Below are 13,400 nucleotides of genomic sequence, written 5' to 3'. Positions count from 1 at the left end.
CGAATCGATCCAGTTCGTGTTGAATTTGTATCAATCTCATATCTGTTATCGATTTGTCATGGCTGCTTTGTTTTACGTCATTTCCCCGCGTCGCCCGACAACCCACATGTAAACATTTCACGTTTCTTGTTAAAGTTTTTAACACAAATGGCTCCGACAGATCGGAAAATGAAGAGCAACAAGTTTGCAGCCAAAGATGGGAACAGGAATAAATCGAAAAATAACCCACAGGGTGTCAAGAATAAAAGGAAATGGGTCCCGGAACACAAAGTATTTGAAGGCAGTGTTAAAGAAGGTAAGGTTCAGTTTTTTTTTTTTGTAAACTCGCCCAGCGGCTTCTCTATTAAAGTTGTTGGATACTGAAAGAGAGGATGTTCAATCACACAGTTGCATTTGCAGTCAGAAACAGCCAACATAAAGGTGCAGTTCATCTACATCTATATGTTATGAAGAACTCAACTAAGAAATCTCATAATTTCATTTTTCTCTTTTTGTTTGTTAAAATATCACGCTACCTAACACGTTTTAAAACAAATCTATTTGAACATTGACGTTTTCTTGTAAATTCGGCATGTTATCTATCTATCAGTGATGGAGATTGTATTAAAAATTGCATCCATTTGAATTGTGCTGTGTATTTTTTCCTCTTCAGGTCAGGGGTTTGCTTTCAAGAGGAAGGAGAAAGTCAGACATGAGTACAACAAGCTGCTGCGGAAGGAGAGGAGGAAGAACCCTGAGTCCAAACCACTGTACAAAGAGGAATATCCAGAACACCTGAAGCACCTGTACCTGGCCGAGGCAGAGAAACTGAAACAGGAGGCCTGGTCCAACAGACTGAACAGGAGTAAGCTGAGGATGAGAGGGAAGCAGGAGGCAGAGGAGGCAGCTGAAAACGATGCTGCTGAACAACAGACTGAAGCTGCTGCTCCAGATCCAGAAGGTACCGGTGGATCTGAGCTGACGGATTCAGTCACTGAAAATCCTGACCCAACATCAGGCAAAGAAAGGTAAAACATAAATAAACACACACAAAATATATATACTTAAAGCATTTAGTTTTTCCAGAAATTGTTTTAAATGGTTATTCATGTTTTAAAGTGGGAAAAAACACTTTTTTAATACTTAAATTTCAACAAAAGCATTATCACTGATCTGATTTCTTTGGTTTCATTGGTCAAAGCACTTCGTAAACTATTATATTATATACTATATAGCCTAAGTGCTAAGTGCTATATGGTTATCAATTGTCATGTTGAGGTGCTAAATGCTCATTATTTAAAAAAAGGGGGGGGGGGGAACAATTAATCTCAAAAATTGAAAGTGTTTCATACCCCATAAAACAAAGCCTTTAGCCTAATTCTTTTAGTTTGAGCTCGTCTAATCATATTCAACAAAGAATTCCATTCTCTGTAATATTTGAAATATGAAAATAGCCTAAATTGGAGTTTGGTTTTATTATTCATTTCTTGTCTTCTGCAGCCCCCTTTTTTATTGCATTTTAAACATAATTATGCAAACACAATTACTGAGGAAAATCAGAGTCCTACTATATAACAGAAGATCCAAATCTTTTCTTCTGCCATTCATTTCTAAACTCATTTGGGAACAGAGTAATATTGCCTTTTTAACGTTCTCTTTCAGTCTTCCAATAAGTAACCGCATGAAGAAAAAAATGCTGAAGAAGACGTCATACCAAAAGACAAAAGAGGAATTCGAGAGTGTCAAAGAAAAACGAAAAAAAAAGAAAGAGGTGAGCTGCTTCCTCTATACGATTTATTATTATACTATTATATTATCATACTGACAAATTCTTTCATTATTTTTCCTCAGGAGTTCCTGACGAACAAGCAGCAGAAAGAAGAAGCCATTCAGAAGTACAAAAAGAAAAAAATGGAGACGTTCCAGATGCTGAGCAAAAAGACCAAGAGAGGACAACCAAACCTCAACCTGCAGATGGAGTATTTGCTTCAGAAGATCCAAGGAACTGACTAATGCCACCACGGGGTCACGGCTAATCCTGCAGAACAAACGGACAAAACAATGGACCTTCCCTGTATTTGACTGTCATTAAAAACCGATGAGGTGCATTGGGATCATGCTTCCACTCAATCTTTTCAGTACTGATTTACACGTAGAGTGTGTTTTATGTAAATAATTTGCCTCTACACTCAGAGTGAAAGCTTTTTGTGTTTTTACTTTTATATTGTGATTTTTGCAGCTGCAGCCCATTTTCAGTCTCGGGCCACAAGATGGCATTGTAAGATATGAAGAGGTGGGAAAACAAGCTCATGTAAGAGATGTATCAATGAAATGTTTTAGTTTTCTGTAAATTATTTTGAAATGGGGAAATAAAACCCAACTTTGGTGAATTATCACAACAACATGGTCTTTCAACAGTCAACTTTTTCCTTCCAATCTGAAAAACCTTGTTGATAACACAGCAACATCATCATATTTACAATGAAAACATGTTACATACATGTTGCTCACATAAAGAGAGTTCACACTGCAGCCCCCCCCTCTCTCTCTCCCCCTCTCTCCCTCTCTCTCTCTCGGTGTGGGAGCGGGCTGAAAAGCCTCAGGCCGCTTCCTCATGACATCACATGATTGCAGAATGACTTGTCTGACATTCATCTGTGAGGCAAGACTTCCTAAACACAGAGCGCGGTCCTCGCTCTGTTGATACTGAGGGCATAAAGGAGGCTTCTCTTTCTGGTGGGTGTCATTCGTAGAAGGTAAGACCTTTCCTCCAGTTTCTGCTTCATTTAAAGAAGCTTTTTTTGTTTGAAAGCTGAATGGAAGTGAATCTGCAATGTGATTCTTATACATGTTGCGAAGCAAGGCCTAAAACTTTTCCTATCTATAAGAAGTGTTATTTAGAAGACTGCACGGGCTAAAACACACGTGATACTTCTTGTAAAAGTTTCTTTGTACTCCAAAAGAAGGGAAACCACTTGAAGAGACAAAGATGAGTGTTTTAACCATTACCATTTCTAAACTGTTTTGCCTAAATTGTGCCATGTAGCCTCTTCAGACAAACTTTTAAATCTCAAGAATTTAGTCGACTTCAAAAATCAGTCATCAGATTTGAACTGAGAGCAGCGTTCGCTACAGATTTAGAATCACTGACAAGACAAGCTGCACTCCAGCTCTGAGCAGAACAAACAATACGAGCACTTCAAAACCTTGTTTGAGTCATGCAGTTGTGATGGAAACAAATAAACTCTGCAAAGGCACAAAGGCAGATACATTGTACAGTCTGGAATTCAGGCTCTGGCGGTCTTGCAGGCATTATGCCATCATGTGTTCTGTATGGCGGGGTATTAAGATAATCCTTTACACTGTGTTTACATACCTTTGTGAGTTGCTTGTTGCAGGCTTATTAGAATAGGGAAGTACTGTATAGTTGTAACAAGTGTGGTACTGTTGCATTAATGTTGTGATTACTTGGAGAACTCACCAGTTTTCTCGCTGCAGGAAAAAAAAAAAGTTTCACCATTTTGGCTGCTTTGTTTAACGTTTCTCTCTCTCTCTGCTTCACAGGATCCTGCGAGCACTTTTGAGTAATATCTACGTTATCAGTGATCTCACCATCCGATGTTGCTTCCTGCCTCTGTCGTCATGGCGACCGCGAGAGCCCCAGAGCGCAGGATACGGGGCCAGTGAAGAGGCCTGATGTCTGATTCCACACCTGACTGGCGCTGAAGTACTTTTTTTTTTTTTTTTTTTGTTCAAGTGCACTTTTTCAACACCGTGTCCCCTTCAAGTGTCTTTAAAAAAAGATCCAGAGACATGGAGAAGGAGAGGAGGGTGAACGGTTTTGGACTGAACCCAGAGAGGAGGGGTTCAGACTGGGGTCACATCACCCTGCTGGACAAGACCAAGGAGTTCTTCCAGACCTGCGACGTGGAGGGCAAAGGCTGCATTACCCGCACCGACATGAGGGTTAGAGAAGGATGTGTGTGTGTGTGTGTGTGTGTCAGAGGGGATGGAGGGACAAGGGGTCAAGAGGACGTTTGTAAAGGCTGCACACTGTCTGAGCTCCAGGCAGGGATGGGATCTATTATGAAAATTTCAGACTTGCAGTCATCATCAATCATCAATCACTTGAGGCCATTTATCAAAACATCCTAGTTTTCCTCTGTGAGCCCCAAAAGGCTCACCTGCACATCTGACCTCTGACCAGTCTGTGGTGCACAATACGTCACAATAGATCTGCCCTCTGATCTGTTGTCAACTGATGGTTTGGTTCAGAAACAAGACAATCGTAAAATAAATGTCCATCACAAGTTCATAGATCTCAAGGCTGAGTTTTCATAATGCTCATTTTGTCCAAGGCAAAGATATTCACTCCATGAGTTCTCCTTGACAAATTGCTCCAACAATCAACTGTTTATAAAAGGTTGTTGCAGCTGAATCTTCTAATCCGCTAATTGTTTCAGCTACACGTGATTTAAAATTCCCTTTTTTTTTCTTTTTTTTTTAAATTTTTGTTAGGTTTGCTTTTATGAGACCAACTGTTTTTTCTCTCACTCTTTCTCTAAAAATGCATGGATCCTCTGTGGATTCATTAAGCCTCCAGTAAGAACAATAGGTCAGGAGGACATGCTTTTAGCTGTGGGTCTGTAATGATAGTGAACGGCATGTAGGAAACACTTAGAGTCATGGTTGTCTTTCAATTCTCAGATTTCTTTTTTTCATGTTATATCACCATTGTAAAAGAACGAAGCACTTCACCCACTCACTAACACTGAAACAGGCAGCACAGTAGCACCATTGATGGAAATGTTTATGAGCATAGGTGCACACACACACACACACACACACACCATTTCACTGGCTCATATGAGGAACACAGGCAGGAACAATACACACAAACCCTCTTCAAAGCACCGGCAGCGTCCGAGCTGTGTTGTCTGTTAATTAGGACAGGGCTCTTTGGAGCTTTGTGCCTTTTGTTGCAGCTGTTTGTGTTGAGGGCTTCCAAAAAAAGCTCTGTACAGTGACATAAATCAGCCGCTCTGTGTTACTGTTTATTCTATGGACGGTGTGCTTGAGTTATAAACACACACAGAGGGCTCTAGATTTATACATCATCATAATATCGTTTAAGAAATCTTTTCTCCTAAACATGCCAGTCAAAAATGTGTCATATTTTGTGTAGTTACGTTTAACGTTTAAATATACCGTGTGTTTATGTTTCCCTGGCAGAGGCTGCACAGAGAGCTGCCTCTGTCGGCAGAGGAGCTGGAGGATGTGTTTGACTCTCTGGATACAGCCCGCACTGGTTACCTCACACTGGAGGCATTCTCCTCTGGATTCAGTAGGTTCATGTTATCCGTGGCCTTTAGCCTGACCCACACAGTTACTTTAGTTCTTATCTTATGAAGACAGCCTGCTGTCTGTCAAAACTGGAACAAATAACACTCATTTATGGCCTATTAGCCAATTTCAGGGAGGTCACACACATGAAATCCTTAAATCATCAAGATCAAAGTAAGACTATGTCAGCTTTCAAGTGAAAATAACAGGATAGTTTTTTTTTAATGCAAAATGCAGTAATACAGTAACATAAATAGATAGTATGGTCCTATTCTAATTTCTTTATTAAACAGGAAAGATAACAGATTGATACACTTTGGAAATTAACTTTATAGCTAAAGCCACTGTTTGGATGCTTTGTCAAAAAAGTTTGCTTTTTTCCCCTCAGGTCAGTTCCTGCACGGTCGCAGGATCTCTGTCACCGACGACCAAAATCAGACCCCCAGCCCCGTCTTGAGAACCAAGGAAGCTTTTTATCAGTGTCAATGGGAGGCCAAGCTGTCAGCAGGGGAGGACGAGGAGGAGAGCCACTTCTGTATGCTGCTGGACAGCCTGGGAGCCAGTAATGTGTTTGAGGAGTGAGTGTTACCTCGAGAACCCATACAGAGTGTGTGTATGTATGTGTGTGTGTGATTTCTTTTACATACTGTTTGGCTGCTGTTTTCCTCAGTCCAGGCGAGGTGCGCAGCCTCTGGGCTCAGCTCAGGCGAGATGAGCCACACCTCCTGTCTAATTTCGAGGAGTTCCTGGCCAGGGTCACCCACCAAATAAAAGATGCCCACCAGGAAAAGAAGGAGATGGAGAGCGCCCTCCAGAGGTAGTTAACACTTATACTTACTTATCCATAACCTATGGCGGAGAAGAGGAAGAATGAAATAGAAAAGCATGGATTAAATGAACTAGGTGTTTGTTTACTGTGGAAAGTGTCTCTCTCATTAGCCACCTAAAGAATGGGTGACATAATGGTGGATTTGTGCATGTATGTGTGTGTGTATGTGTTTATATTAGTGCCCCATGCTGGGCCTGCAGCCTGAGAGTGTTTGCATGGATTTACCTGTAATTCTCTATAGAACAACCACTTGAGCCGTGTCAAATGACCTCTAATCTGGAGGCACACTCTGAAGTCTGACCACCTTCTGCTTACGTGGTAACACATTAACACGACTAGTCTGAGGGGACATGAACAACAGTGCAAGTGATTTACCTTGATCACTGTATTCATAGGTTTATTATATTACGTGCACGGCAACATACTTGATGATTATTGAGATGGTGTCCAATTACACACTGCAAAAACTCAAAATCTTGCCAAGAATATTTGTGTTATTTCTAGTCAAAATGTAATTTCTAGTCAAAACAAATCTAATTATACTTAAAATAAGACTCATCACATAAAAAGTAGCTTGTTTTTAGACACTTTTTACTTTTTTCAAGCATATTTTCACTTGAAATAAGTAGAAAAATCTGATAGTGGAGCAAGTTTTTCTTTCTTATTACAAGCACAAAAAACCTGCTTTCACTGGCAGATTTTCCTATTTATTTCAAGTGAAAATTTGTTTGAAACAAGTAATTTTTTTAGGTGATGAGTCTTATTTTAAGTGGAAAGAGATTAGTTGTGATTAAAATTGAGACATTTTGACAAGAAATAAGACAAATATTCTTGAAAAGATTTTGAGTTTTTACAGTGCAGGTATGTGTGTGTGTACAGGATGTGTTGATGTGATGTTAAACATGCATACTGTAAGGTGGTTTTCCCATGGCACTGCATGGTACCGTGTAACAGCTTGTTATTCCTCTACACTAATACTAATTGGCTGATTTGGGTCTTAACAATTGTCAGAGGGAATGTAAATACCACTCAGTATTCTTTTGAAGAATGAAGCTCAGTGTGTGTGTGTGTGTGTGTGTGTTGCTGTGCATGTGTGCGTTTAAGTATTTACATGTAATTACAATTACAGAAGGAAAAATAGAAAGTTAAGCTCAGCCTAGACAACAATACCAGCCTGTTCCTACATGTTAGGGTGTTATGTCACACTGTGTGTCTGTCAGCTGTTTACAGTGTTACATCCCTAATGTCTAGAGCTGTGTGTGTTTACAGGAAGGCTGCGACACACGACAGCGAGATCCGTTATTTGTATGAAGAGATGGAGGCACAGATCAAAAATGAGAAAGACAGGCTGATACTTCAGGTGCTCAAAAATGAAACTCCATCATTTCTGGTTGGATGTCGGCACTGTTTGACGAGGTTTTTTACCCTAATTGTTGTGTGTTGCTCTTTATCCTGTGCAGGACTCTGAGCGTCTGCAGCTGCGCAGCCACGACCTGGAGCACCAGCTGTCATCAAAGGAGAGAGAGCTGGAGAAGCTTTTCCAGAAACAGAAAAGAGTGAGTAGATCCTACAGTATATCTAACTGGAAAACGGCTTCAGAGATTACTACTATAAAGGGAAAAAAAGAAGAAAAAAAAAACGTCCACATGATGTTCATAATCATGTGTTGTGGGGAGGGGATTTCTCCTGATGTACTCTGAGCACACTCACTCAGCATTAGTGCATTTCCACCCCTCTCCAGTTAGAGAGCCAGTGCCACGAGCTGAACAGCGAGAAGCAGGAGAGCCACGTGGAGAACGTCAAGCTGAAGATGACCAACGATGAGCTGTCCCGAGCGCTGGAGAGCACCAGCCAGGAGCTGGCGCTGGCCCAGGACCAGCTGGGCATGCTGCAGGAGCAGGCCGCCCGGCTACAGCAGGACAAAGAGATGTGGGTACACACACTCACACACACCATACCATATCTGGTGTATCTCTTAGCAGCATTTCTGTTTCCTCACCAAAGAATATTCCTGGTTTTATCTCAAATATGACTTTTCTGTGACCTTACACCAAAGTCGAACTTTGAATAAACCCCTAAAGCTGCAAAGAATCGAGTGTTTCTGTCTTGTTTCAGGGAGATGTACAGAGTAACTGAGGGACTGCAGAGAGAAAAGCAGAGTCTCATGAAGCAGCTTGATCTCCTCAGGTATGAAGAAGACATCCCATGAGATCTTGTCAAACCTGCATAATAGCTGCTTTTAATCTTTTCTGTTCCTAATTGGCAAACCTTACAGATCAGACTCCAAAAGTGGAGGCAGGGAAAACATTCTTGTATTCTTCTTTCATTTCAGAGAGATGAACAAACATTTAAAGGATGAGCGAGACATATGCTGCGGTGTGGTAAGACGATGCTGTTTTATGTAACAGTGGTTATCTATTATGGTATCAGCTGACGGATTTCTTTTAAAAACTGTGTAACACATTCCCTTTTTGTTTAAACTAGCCTCGAACTTCACTCCGAAAGAAGCAGAAGCAGAGAGCGGGCCTCGCCAACATATTCGACGACGCCAGCCAACCGGCGAAAAGGTGATTCATTTATCATCCCTGTGGTCTTTTTACACAAATCACCCACTGTCAGATTGTTTCCTGTGTGTCTGAGAAGAATTTCCTGTGAAAATCATATAACAGAGGAGGAAAAACAGAGGATATCTGATTCTAAACGCTTCAAAGAAAAAAAAAATCAACTACATTAACACTGTAGCTTAGATAGACACTAAAACCGGAAACATTTGACCACTTTGGCCTCAGAGATGTCTGTCTCAGTCAAGTGAATTGATCCAGTATATCCTCTGTTTCTCCTCTGTTTCCCTAAGAGCCCCACTGTTGGTGGACGGGTCCTACCAGTCTCTAGAGGCCTTGCCCATAAAGCACCTTCAAATCGTGTTTGTTGCCTCCTCCTCCTGTAGTGAGGATGACACCAACACCAACACCAACACCACTACTTCCTCCTCCACCGGTGTTAGCTCGCCTGCGTGTCAACAGCGCCCTGCAGCAAAGAAGAGCTCCGGGTTAGCCAACGGCTACGCTAACCCTGCTGCTCCACCTAAAGTTCACGATGTGAGGGCAAAGGGCAAAAAGGTGCCAAGCAAGACGCCCACCACCACCAGGAGGTTGTCGAGCAGAAGCAGGGAAAGAGGCAAGAAGGGGGAAGTTGAGAAGAAGACGGGGGTAGAAGAGGAGGTGCTGGACGCCCCTCCGGACGGGTGGCCCCTCCGTCGGGTCATCTCCATCGAGGAGGATCACCTGCCCCACCTGCTGCAGCGAGGGTTAGGGCCCCAGCCTTTACTGCACCAGCTCAGTGAAGAGGAGGACGAGGATGACGAGGAGGAGGAGGAGGAAGAGGGAGCGCAGAGCGAAGTGGATTCTCTTGTTGCCACGGCAGCGGGCGTCCCCGCCAACCCAAATCCCAGTCACATTCCAGTGTTGGTGGGAGGTCCTCCAGAGAGGAGGTCCCGCTTCACCCGCGCTAAAAAGACACCCACGTCCCCAAGAGGACAGCCGGTTGGGAAAGAGACTCAGCAAGTTCGTCCACAGCTTTGGTGCTTTAAAGGGGAATTATGCAGGATTTTTACCTCAACTATGCTACATTTTTACCTTGATTAAACAGCTTTTGAGTAATTGTGATGGTTAAAAATGACTTGTAATTTGTGATTGGAGACTCTCTGCCTTCCACTTAGCGTCTCTTGCAAGATCAGCGCATCCGTCCCAGCTCTCATCTCTGCGACACCGTGACACAAACCTGTAACCTGTAATCTCTTGTTTATGACAGATGAGACTCCACAAATATACACATTATTGTGACGCGTACACCGTTCCATGGATTGCTTTCTCAGCTTTGTTGAAAACAGAAGCACATGGCCGGGAGGAGGGTTAGCAAAACAGCAGAAAAGCGACCAGACTTGCATAGTTCCCCTTTAAAGTGACACTAAAAAATGTTGAATTTGAGTGTAGAGTCATGAGAAAGTAATTTACAGAGTGTGGTCTGGACTGAAATGTTGATCTCTCTCCTTTGCCTGTGTTTTTTTGTATTATCATCAGAAGGCAAAAGAAGGAGCCCTGTTCGCTCCGGACCGTCTGTTTAAGGTGGTCCTGGTTGGCAACTCCAGCGTAGGGAAGACATCCCTGCTGCGCTCCTTCTGTGAGGGCCGTTTCCACCCTTCCACCACTGCTACTGTGGGTGAGAAGAAAGACACTGTAATTTTGTATTGTACAGGAAATGTGAATGGTGTGTGCGTGTGTGTGTGTATGTGGATGCTAACACAGAAGAGGGCGACTTAGCATCACATGAAAGGGCTTGTGAAGTCACACTGCCTGTCTAAGAGCCCTGGCACACATTGTACTGCAGCTTATGTCACTTCTGATGAATTTCTTTTTTTTTTCTTTTCGCTTTCATCTCTCCCAATCCTCACCGAGCCAAGTTATCTCCACCTAATTCAGGATCTCTCATCTGAAACCGGGCCCAGTCAGTGTCTCTGCTCCATGAGCCCCCTAGTGGACTTTTTTTTATTTTGTATCTCTCCATTGCTCCGTAGCAATCAGTTACTGTAATCATATTTAAGTTGAATACAAGAAAGGTAGCAACTACTTTATCATTCCAACAGTGAAACTAAGCAAAACCCCACTTTTTTGTTGATCTCAGGTATTGACTACAGTGTCAAGACATTAACCTTGGACAATATGCAGGTCGCCATGCAGCTCTGGGACACAGCAGGTCAAGAGAGGTGAGTTTTCTTATTATTATTATTATTTATATACAGAATAACTGTAACTGTAGGATACTTACACCTAGGAACATGAATAATATAATTAATTAATTAAGTAATAATTGTATAATCATTTATAATGACTGAATGTGCACATTTTTATGGCAGTACCTCAAAAGTAAACCCAACTATAATATGCATTTACTATAATGAAATTTTTCTACTACACTACTACTACAGTATATATGTAAGTGTATAAATCCACCAAAAGTACTTAGGCACAGCATACTAACAGGTCATGTTACTTCACGTGCATGTTATTTGTCCGTGTGCTGATGTTTGAACCCTGCCGCTCCCACAGGTACCGCAGCATAACCAAGCAGTTCTTCCGCAAAGCAGACGGCGTGGTGGTGATGTACGACGTCACCGTGGGCGATAGCTTCAGGGCCGTGCAGCCCTGGCTCACCAATGTCAAGGTCTGACCTTTGACCTGGGAGGTCAATTGCTGCTCAATCATGGCACATTTGACTTTACATCTATGTCTAATGTAGTTTTATACTCTTTTATGTCTTGCCCCTTGTAGTGCTGAACATTAGTCTGACAATTTAGTGATCAAAGTGTTTAAATCTTAAAGGAGTGTTTGACTTAACAATGCTGTTCAGTGGTATTATGGGAAGTGTAGGATCTAGTGATTCTTTGTTTTTTTTTCTGTCTCTTACAAATCCCTCATTCTACTGGAAGCACAATACTAAATCTTTTTTTTTTTTTTGCTTTTTCAGGAAGCTGCAGGAGAAAACATCCCTGTCCTCCTTCTGGGCAACAAAATGGACATGAATGATGAAAGAGAGGTGTCGTTCAAAGCAGCTGAGCAACTGGCTTATGTGAGTTTACAGTAACTGTGCAATGGCGCACTGTGCTACCTGTCAGTTGTATTAGAAAATATCTACAACAACACTCACATCACTCATGGTGTCGCTTCAGGAGATCCGTTGCAATTCAGTTGTAATCCTAACACACTGATGTCAGTAATAACTGACAGCTCTAACTTTGTCTTCATCTGTATATCCTGTGCAGGAAAACAGGGTGATGTTCTTTGAGGTCAGTGCCTACACAGGAAAGAATGTGATAGAGTCCCTGACGCACTTGGCCAGGTAAGGTCACGATCTGTGAATCTAACAGCGCACCAGTGACAAGATACATAATAAAATCCCTTGTGGGTAAATGTGTGATCTTTTTTTGTCTGTGTCTTTGCTCAGAGTGTTAATGGAACAGGAGGACACGGTGAGAGACACAACAGTCACCCTCAGCGCTCAGCCCATAAGGAAGAAAGCTTGTTGCAAGTGAAGACGTACTGACCAATGAGAAAAAGCTAAAAAAAAAAAACCAACAACATAAAAACAATAACTTTGGAAGAAATCTACTTTCAGTGACTCCTGAACAATGGATTCTCAGAAACAGTCAGTATTGAAATCATGTCTTCACTTTGGCCCAGAGATGCGGTGCACGTAGAAGTGGACGTGAAGGATGGTGCTGCCCATGTGAACAAACTGCTGTCAAGCTTAAATGATGATGCTCAGAGGATGAGCTTATCTAAAGTGGAAATGAGGTGCTGCACCATTTTCCTGTGAGTAATGCTGTGTTGCCAAATCACAGTGGAGCTGTCATTAAGATTGAAACACTTTCTGTAATATAATTACTTTCAATAACAACCTTCACCCAAGAGAAAAATCATAAATGAACTACAGGCTTTTTCATAACTGAACGTTAGCTTTAAAGTCTTAAATCCTCTGTGTTTCTCTTTATCTGGTGTAGTGTATGTTATGTAGTTATATTTTATTGAACTGTTCTGAAATAAATTATTTGGAATTTATTGAAATAGTAGTTTTAAATGAAAATCATGTGAGAGAAAAAAAAATCTGATTTGATTCTTTGACATTTTATTCATCATCACGTTCTTTTTTCATATTCTTTGTCTGGTCCCGAAAAACAAAGTGGTTCATGACATATTGCATTTGTGTTTGTTACTGTTCTGAGGCATTTTGTTCTGTTTTTATTCTGGCACCAAAGTACAGTTGTTCTGAATTATCCTCAATTAAATAAATAAATAAATCACATTTCATCTTTCTGCAATCAATGAAGCAAAAAACTTTCACATGCAAATAATCAAATAAAACAACAATTGATTACTGTACCTTCAATACAATTATACAGTGCGTAAATTAGATTTCTTAACGAATGACTAAAGGAAAGACAGTTAATGGCTGTGCTGTAACCCTCTCAACATCACACAGATCAATGCTTGTCCAATAGCTGCACTAACAATATAAAGACTGGTAAATGTTCTTCATTTTATACTCAAAATAATTCAAATTCCCAGAAACTAGTGAGAGAGAAAGAAAAATCAAGTTCTGTTAGGAGGTTACATTCAACGATGTGCCCGAGTTGATCAAGTTGGTACACGTGATGGCACTATTGCTGACAGATACTTGCCTACTCTGATGACAT

General features: G+C 41.4%; 2 protein-coding genes across 2 annotated transcripts; both read left to right on the top strand.

Annotated features, from left to right (window-relative positions):
* The first annotated feature begins 83 nt into the window (after positions 1–83).
* On the top strand, positions 84–2,338 carry ccdc59 (coiled-coil domain containing 59). Its single transcript, XM_083999720.1, has 4 exons — positions 84–295; positions 653–1,007; positions 1,642–1,750; positions 1,831–2,338. The coding sequence occupies exons 1-4, from the start codon at positions 148–150 to the stop codon at positions 1,990–1,992; spliced, it is 774 nt and encodes a 257-aa protein (XP_083855846.1). The 5' UTR covers positions 84–147; the 3' UTR covers positions 1,993–2,338.
* A 1,454-nt stretch (positions 2,339–3,792) lies between these two features.
* LOC311006417 (EF-hand calcium-binding domain-containing protein 4B-like) lies at positions 3,793–12,239 on the top strand (the record flags this gene model as incomplete). The annotated part of the gene is made up of 17 exons (XM_083999247.1): positions 3,793–3,945; positions 5,212–5,323; positions 5,711–5,900; positions 5,993–6,139; positions 7,421–7,511; positions 7,612–7,707; positions 7,893–8,080; positions 8,267–8,338; positions 8,484–8,532; positions 8,636–8,718; positions 9,006–9,714; positions 10,231–10,369; positions 10,832–10,913; positions 11,257–11,371; positions 11,675–11,776; positions 11,970–12,046; positions 12,152–12,239. The coding sequence occupies 17 exons, from the start codon at positions 3,793–3,795 to the stop codon at positions 12,237–12,239; spliced, it is 2,493 nt and encodes an 830-aa protein (XP_083855373.1).
* Positions 12,240–13,400: the final 1,161 nt, after the last annotated feature.

The sequence above is a fragment of the Trachurus trachurus genome (genome assembly GCF_905171665.1).
Source record: "Trachurus trachurus genome assembly, chromosome: 23".
NCBI classification, from domain to species: domain Eukaryota; kingdom Metazoa; phylum Chordata; class Actinopteri; order Carangiformes; family Carangidae; genus Trachurus; species Trachurus trachurus.
This window is presented reverse-complemented; position numbering and strand designations above follow the sequence as displayed.

Bases quoted from the DNA above. Each gene is read 5' to 3' on its own strand.
- ccdc59 (XM_083999720.1), top strand. From the start codon at position 148: ATGGCTCCGACAGATCGGAAAATGAAGAGCAACAAGTTTGCAGCCAAA. The intron at 296-652 runs GTAAGGTTCAGT...TTTCCTCTTCAG, and splicing joins TGAAGGCAGTGTTAAAGAAG to GTCAGGGGTTTGCTTTCAAG. The intron at 1,751-1,830 runs GTGAGCTGCTTC...ATTTTTCCTCAG, and splicing joins AACGAAAAAAAAAGAAAGAG to GAGTTCCTGACGAACAAGCA.